A 7,882-nucleotide genomic window follows, 5' to 3' on the forward strand; every position below is an offset into this window, starting at 1 on the left:
GTAGGATCAAATGACAAAGTGGTGACCCGAACGTGATGCGATTAACGAACTACCTGGACTTTCGACTGAATTGGATAGTGAACAACTCTGTGTCTTTGAAGGAACATTTTTAACAGGACATGCAGGTATGATCAGTTTCTGAATCGTAAATTCAATAAGACGACTAAGAGTGCGTGACTCGGGCTAAGCCTAATCAAAGACTATCCCGCTTTCCTTGTACCCGCATAGTTAGGCGCCCGAAATGGCGGAACAGAACGAGTTGGAAATCGGACATGTACAGGCAAAAATGCCTATCTTCACTAAAACCAATATCAAATTATTTTTTGTGCAGCTAGACGCAGCTTTTGCCATTAATCGGATTACAAGCGAGAACACTAAATACAACTATTTAATCAATTCCCTGGACGCGGAGATTCTATCTAACGTCAGTGACTTAGTATTTGACCGTCCAGCCGAAGCTCCGTTTACTAAACTCAAAGATCGACTCCTCGAAATTTTTCAGAACTCCGCTGCTAAAGAGGCTAAAATTCTGCTTGAAGATCTGGCGTTAGGGGATCAGAAACCCAGCGTTTTACTCCGTAAAATGAGGGAGCTTTCAGCGGGCAAGATTACCGAAGAATTTCTTAGAAACTTGTGGCTCCAACGTCTCCCCAAAAATATTCAGACAGTTCTGGCTGTTAGCGGTGATGAACTAGACAAGCTAGCCATCCTTGCTGACAAGGTTGCTGAACTTACAGAACCAACCCAACTGGCCAGCATCAACTTAGAAGCCGACAATCCGGTAATCAAAAATCTCGAAATGCAGATTTTAAAACTCACAACGAAGGTTGCAGAACTTAATGTATCGCGTACTGCTCGTCCCCGTTATCGTAGTAGAGAGAGAAACCGACATGACCCGAATTCGAGGTATCGCATTAGTTCACGCCCTCGAGGAAGAAGCCTCAATCGTCAGGGATATTGTTACTACCATGATAAGTTTGGATCAGCTGCTAGGAAATGTCGTTCGCCGTGTTCCTTCGACCGAACTGCTGATCAGGGAAACGAGCGCAGCCAGCCGCAGTAACGGCCTGTGGGTCCAGCTTGGCTCCTAAATATAGCCGTCTGTTTGTGTATGACAACAAAACTGGCCTAAATTTCTTAATTGATTCTGGAGCAGATTTATCGATCATTCTATAAATAAATAAAATTTATTTATCATTATTTTAAAATATTAATGTAAAGATTCTTACTCTCTAGCTTCTACCACATCAGCTAAAAACTGTAACTGTGAATAAAAGATCCATTTAGGCTTTTTGGCTTCTAAGCCACTTCCACTCCTTGGCAAGCTGTTGTGGATAGCCCGGAACTGATCACAGAGATTTTTCCATAACTTCTTGCATCTGGTTACTGCAAATATAAAAACTAATTTATTAACAACTACTGTATAATTTAACTCATAAATAATCAGTTTTATATTTCGACATTAATTACAAGAGCTTTTAGTCATATTGCACGTGTCCTGAGACAAAGAAAAGCACGGTATATCCGACGACGCGATATAACGAAGTAATAAAAATTCTGAGCATACATTAAACAGATTATACACGCTACGGAATCTTTATTCTCTATTTTTTATGTCAAGTGTTTCTGGTATAAAATAAGCTTATTTTATACCAGAACTTACATACTTATATACGCTACTAAACAGAAACTTACCGTCTAATTGAGTGTCTTCAGCTATCTGATTCCACTTTGCATATAAAACGTTTCGATTCCTGTAATCAGGAAGTCGTTTATCCCATATTTCTGGGTGTAAATAAACGTTATTTATCAATTTTTCTTTTATGGCTGGTCCGCCGTCTTGCTCACTGGAAGAAGCCATTTTGTACTCCTTTACGAAGGCGCATGCGCACCGTTCAGCGAGAACTGGCAAGACGCGAGAAATATCAAAACCTGTCAGATATGTGCGAGAACCAGAAATTTGCTCTCGCCAGCGAGATTTCTCGCTTCTCGCTTGTGCATGGTTCTCCTTTGCGAGAACTATATCGCTCGCAACCTCTCGCTCGCTACTAAATTCGCGTCTGCATAGTCGCACCCTAACACTTCCATCAACAATGGAAGTGTTACGTAACAATGGAACTGTTAAGAGAAAGCGACGTGCAAGACGCAGATGCAGTTTTTTTTCGTTTTTGCGGGAAATCAAAATATTTTTAAACCCACCTAAAAATTCTCTAATTAGTCTGGAAACAGGGGAACCCAATTCTTGCATTCTGTGGAAAGGTTGACTATAACGTAATAATCTTAATCTTCGCTATCGTTACGTTTGCCCGAGCAACGCCAGGTCTATCTGCTAGTTTTATAATAAAAGTATTATGAAGCAACATAATTATTCATTTAAAATATGTAAGGTGTATTATATTACATTATTTTCAATTGTTGTAAAATATGAATTTAAATAACTGGCAGTTTTAATTTCAGTTATTGTTAAGTTGCCGATCAATTTCTTATAAATAAATTAGTAAATGTATGCCGTACATTTCTTATTAATTGTATAAAAGTCCGTATTATATCAGAATATGGAAATTTGCCAAACAGTATAATTGCAAGGATATGGAAGCAAATTCTCTGAAGTATTTGATGATTAATGTTACGAATACAGTATAGTAAAAGAGCAAAAATACAGTAAAACTCCTCTAACTCGAAGCTCCAAGGTGTGGGATAAAACTTCGAGTTAGAGAACAATAGAGTAAAGCATGCCGATTCTGAATACATTTGTATTTTTACTTGTCTTGCATTATATGAAGGATTTTTGTTTGTTTATTTGTTTTAATCAGCCCGTGTAACGCATTTCACAGAAATGTTAAATGTAACTAATGGAATAGAACCGTTTTACAGACACATCTTTCTGAAATAAAGTAAAAGGTGTGAGGTTCCGGAAAGGGTCGAAACAAAAATTTAATTTCGAATTAATTAGGAACGAAAACGCTATTGTCGAGTCGGATGAAAAGTGATGTTAGTTATGTAAGGGAGAGGAGAGAAAAAATTGTAACTGTCAAACAAACGCGACGCGAAAACGAATAACGTAACGGATCAGATGGAATGTCGGTAGAACTGACACAAGCGCTTATAAACAGGTAGAACTCTAACTCAAGCGTTCATAAACAGTCGATGTAGGAAAAATTTTCGGAAGAGGGGAAAGATTTGATGGATAGAAAAACATCGCGTTTTTCTGTCCATGATCGTTAAAGTTTCAATACCACAGAAATCACACTCAACGGGCTAAATTATGAGTGCACGGCTTATGGTTCTATCAAAAATCTCCGGGCATAGTCAACGAAAAGGTGTCGAATAGACGCCTCGAATCGACCTTTCTCGTGACCCGATCAGGTCTCAGTTTTCACCTGGAAACAAAGGAGAGACCAGTCGGGAAGCGAGGAATGTTACGTGGGCCAATCATAAATACGGATAGCGGGAGAAAAACTATAAAAATCGGTGATTCAAAGTCGAAGGACTGTCTTCCTCTGGATTAAGCCCAAAGTCGTGCTCATTAAGTTGTGCTGTGGTGCTATCGGCCACATAGGACGCTGCCGCATCTTCGCCGATCATCTGCATCCGTCGAACGAACCCTTCTCGTCCACGACCGATAAACTGAAACTCTCGCCACTTCGAAGGAACACAGAGATTTGGGAATTGTCTAATATCGATGTAAGCATAAATTCGACAAAATAAACGGCTTTTAACTTTTGTATGACACTTGTCATTATTCGTCTTCTCCGCCACAACCCACATACGAACATCCCTTAGGCTTATCCTGACGCCGGATAAATTGACTCCCCTCTGAAAAGTCGGCTAACTTACAAAGGACTTCTCGCTTTGGACTGCAAATGGGTGTTTGACATTACATTAAAAGAGTAGAGAGGTTGCTGTATGTGCACAGACTTTACTTCTAAGAAATTAGAAGTGATGAAATTTAAATTAGAAGAGGATGTGATAGTAAGTAGGGAAAGAAAGAAAACCGGAAAAGATTGAAGGAAAATGTGGGATCACTGGGCATCTGCATCGCATTTGTTGAACAAGTAAAAATACAATTACAAGACAAAATATGTAGTGATACAGTATAAAAACAAACAATGAGTGTTTGACATTTACATTTACATTTACCAAAGGATTAGAAGGCCTCCACCAATAGGTATAGCCTTGGAAAAAAAAAATATATATATATATAAAGAGTTATAGAAGTTAGAAGGATGAAGAAAAGAAAAGAATGACAGGAAAGTGTGAAATATGAGACTACAGTGAGCCCGAGAGCCAATTGTATAACATCCGAGAGCCAATTGTATAACATCACCCGAGAGCCAATTGTATAACATCAATGAAAACAAATTACAAATGAATACAATATAGTTGTGTACAGAATGACTGCCTCTACAACTTGAGGCATTAGGAGCCCCATAACGGCTAACTTGCCTTGGTGCTCAACACACAAAATGCAGCCCCTTTGGGGAAAACAGACAAAGCCCTCAATGGCTTAGGAGGTAACATAATAAAATCAAACAAAACAAATTAAAACAGTTGCGTGTGTACAAAAGACAAGGCCTCCATGGCTTAGGAGGTAACATAATAAAATAAAATAAAATAATGGGTGTTTGACAGTAGATACAACTAATTGTCTGAAAATTTTGTGTAAATCCGATCGTTTGGATCACTTTGAATAGAATAAATATTAAAATTTGAGTTGGGAAAGTCGAAAGTAACATAAATCGGTGTCAGGGACTATAAAAACCATCCACTCAGAGAAAAATTCGGGTTAAGGAAATTCAAGTTTTGTATTAGAAAATTGAAATAAAATTCATAATTTTTTAAAGATTGAAATAGAAAGTATTATTGTTTCAGTTTTCATCTTTATCTAGTAGGTCTAAGTAGAAACAAGTAGATCAATAGCAGATCAAACTATGGATTGCGACCTATTTCGCCGTATAAAGCACCAACCTACTGCTCTGGAAGACTCGGGTTCGGCTTCGGATCGTGATTCTAAGGAATTTTGAGCTTGGCCGTACCCGTGATGGATATGATAAAAGGTCTTCTTAGAGTCTCTCAGGGACAGCCGAATATTCAAAGCGATGGGGTCAGCCCAATTCTCTAGGGGACCCGAAATCTAGTCCGGGCTAACAAACCCAGGAATTTTCATGGGCAGCCTGTACCGCATATGTTGGGTCCCGTCCCTCACTATCGGACTTTCCAATAATATCGACTTTTACCCCAAGCTCCTCAACTTTAGGGGCACTTTGTCAATCGCGTTGAATTATAAACCTTAAAGTAAAACATAAACTTTTTTATTTCATACAAATTCATTTTATTTACTGAAAAAAGATTTTATTTATTCTACAATATTTATGATAAACACATATTTCGAAATATAAAACAATTTAAAATTTAATTATTTATTTAAATTTAACAAACGCACGTATATATGCAAAATATATAAACGCATAAAAATGTATCTTAAAAACGTTAATATTAGATAAAATAGCTTAATAATGATACGAGCAAGGTTAATATGTATTGTAATAAATGAGTACTTAACACTAACAGCGAGGAGGCTGGAAATATTGATACGTTGGAACCTGTGTCGACGAGAAAGTTTACGTTCGTTCTCTTGTCTAGGATGAACAGGCGACGAGATTGCTCCGGCAAAGTGCATGTCGCCTCTACGCTTCGCCGCTCTCGTTTGTTGGAAAACTACACGGCGGAGTACATTTTTGTGCCTTTGCGCCAAAACGGTTGTGGTACCAGCAGTAGTTGTTGATACTGCGGTGAGTGGAATTGTTGTGATGTCCTGAACTACTGCGGGAGCGTCGAGAAAAATGGTCGCTGCGATCCCGACGTGCCTGCGTTAGTTTATCGATTCGCTTGTTAAGTTTATCTATTTCGACTAGTATTTTGTTGGTTAAGGTATCGGGCTTCTCAGGTTGCGACACTGAAGATATCGTTGCAGGGGTTACTTCCACCACGCGGTCCGCTACTTCCGCTGCTTTGTCTACGTCGAGTGGGGTAATGGCGGCTAAGATAGATTGGACGGAAGTCGGAAGATGTTGTATGAATAACTCTAGTATAACTGCGTCCGGGATTTGAAAATTTTCCGCCCGACGCTTTAGAACACGTAGTAGTTCGGAAGGTTTGCGGTCTCCTAGCTGTTCTCCGGCCAATAGTTTTCGTAACTCTTGTTGAGACGATTCGCCGGATCGTTTAATAAGTTCCACCTTTATGTGACCGTACGGGTCTGTACGGTCCGGAGAAATAATAATGTCTCTAACCGTTGATGCGACTTCCGGTGGTAAATGAGCCACTACGTAGTTGAACTTTGTGGCACTTTCCGTGATCGGCTTTGGAGATCCTAGAGCAAATGTGCTTTCGCACATGTGGAACCATAAGGCTGGGTCGGAAAAGTTGTACGGAGGGATTTTTACTGCTCCAATCTCGGCCATGATCTGACGATTGAAGTCGTGAACAAGGAAGAACGACGTACCTGATGAAGGTTCCAATGGGTGGATTCGGTAGTTTTCTTAGTTGAATTACGTTATTAGTCCGGGTTCGGGTCACCAATGTAGTGTTTTTACTGCTATTAATTTTGCTTCTCGTCACTCCGCGCGATTAAAAACGAATGAGACGAACAGTAACAAAACTACGTTTATTTTCTGCTCGCGTAACAGTTACATGACTCGACGATGTGGCTAACAAAAGGCAACTGGCTGACCAAAAGGTCCCACAGGGTGAGTCCGGTCCCGTTCCAGGAAGTAATAACTCTTACCACCTGGGGTTCGTTACGACTGTTAAGATGTGGAGAGTGACGTTCCCCACACCATCTTTGTATCTTATATACCTAAAATACAAGTCGACTTTTGATGATAGCGTATAAACGAAAACTGATGATATAATTTTCGCAGTTTGTATGAAAATTCAAAAGTTAAAATTAATCTCAACATCGATATTACTTCTTTTAGTAAAGATGATAATGAGTACACGTTTAATGATAACAAAGATTAGTATCCGACAAAACAACATTATCTTTAATAGTCATTGGAGTCTTCATCCAAGCGAAGACATTTCCTTCTATCATACTTCCTTCGCAGCTTCCAGCATCTTGAATTTGCTCCAGGCTCAGTTCTTCGTCCCAAATATGAACATCGGCTATATCTCCGTGCCACGATTGACTCTCATCATACTCAGAATCTAGAGCGTCTTGATCTTGACCGATGACCAGTGTGCCACCCGAGGGTACCTCTTTGTTTGTAAAATCCCAGTAGGTTTTAATAAGCTCACATTTTTGTCCGTTTTGATAAACATGGACAGTTTTCATGGAAGCGGACCAAGTTGCGCAGAAATGATGCCATTGTCCCGGTTCCCAAGGTAAAGGACATTTCAAGTCTGCGTAAGGATCACCGACGTGGAAAATCACTATATAGCCTGAATCACTTCGCTTGAGATGGATAAATATTTCGTTGTCACCACTAGAAGTGGCGTATGATATAATTGACAACTCTCTGTTATTCAGTGAGTAAGGTTTCAACCAAGAACACATGGTGAATTGCCAAAGCGAAGGAAAAGGATTCTCCACTTTAATTCGAGGAAAATACGAAGAATTTGAAGGGCTAAAATAGGCTTTTACGATAAATCCCGTTGTAAAACTAATCTTGCATATTACAATAAGTAAAAAAATTGTTAAAGGGGACATTTCGTAAAACTCGAGAAAAATGCACCAAAGACCAAGTTACAGCCGTTGTTTTTCCACCGAACTGAAAGATATCTTCGTATCAAGACCTTATAAACAACCACCAGTTCGTTTATTTTGGGTGGGAGCCAATAGATACAATCGCTACAGTTTTGTTGATTTTACTTCCTTTGC

At 39.3% G+C, this 7,882-nt stretch overlaps 3 protein-coding genes across 3 annotated transcripts; 1 reads left to right on the forward strand and 2 right to left on the reverse strand.

The window, feature by feature from the left end:
- Positions 1-241: 241 nt before the first annotated feature.
- Positions 242-1,063, forward strand: LOC136974687 (uncharacterized). The gene has a single exon (XM_067269629.1). It carries the CDS (start codon positions 242-244, stop codon positions 1,061-1,063), a length of 822 nt encoding a protein of 273 aa, XP_067125730.1.
- Positions 1,064-5,601: 4,538 nt separating this feature from the next.
- Positions 5,602-6,516, reverse strand: LOC136974669 (uncharacterized). Its single transcript, XM_067269611.1, has one exon. The coding sequence runs from the start codon at positions 6,462-6,464 to the stop codon at positions 5,688-5,690; it is 777 nt and encodes a 258-aa protein (XP_067125712.1). The 5' UTR covers positions 6,465-6,516; the 3' UTR covers positions 5,602-5,687.
- A 487-nt stretch (positions 6,517-7,003) lies between these two features.
- Positions 7,004-7,558, reverse strand: LOC136974688 (C-reactive protein 1.4-like). Its single transcript, XM_067269630.1, has one exon. It carries the CDS (start codon positions 7,556-7,558, stop codon positions 7,004-7,006), a length of 555 nt encoding a protein of 184 aa, XP_067125731.1.
- Positions 7,559-7,882: the final 324 nt, after the last annotated feature.

Source organism: Centruroides vittatus, unplaced genomic scaffold, assembly GCF_030686945.1.
Source record: "Centruroides vittatus isolate TY-2023 unplaced genomic scaffold, ASM3068694v2 contig_352, whole genome shotgun sequence".
NCBI classification, from domain to species: domain Eukaryota; kingdom Metazoa; phylum Arthropoda; class Arachnida; order Scorpiones; family Buthidae; genus Centruroides; species Centruroides vittatus.

Bases quoted from the DNA above. Each gene is read 5' to 3' on its own strand.
- LOC136974687 (XM_067269629.1), top strand. From the start codon at position 242: ATGGCGGAACAGAACGAGTTGGAAATCGGACATGTACAGGCAAAAATG.
- LOC136974669 (XM_067269611.1), bottom strand. From the start codon at position 6,464: ATGGCCGAGATTGGAGCAGTAAAAATCCCTCCGTACAACTTTTCCGAC.
- LOC136974688 (XM_067269630.1), bottom strand. From the start codon at position 7,558: ATGTGTTCTTGGTTGAAACCTTACTCACTGAATAACAGAGAGTTGTCA.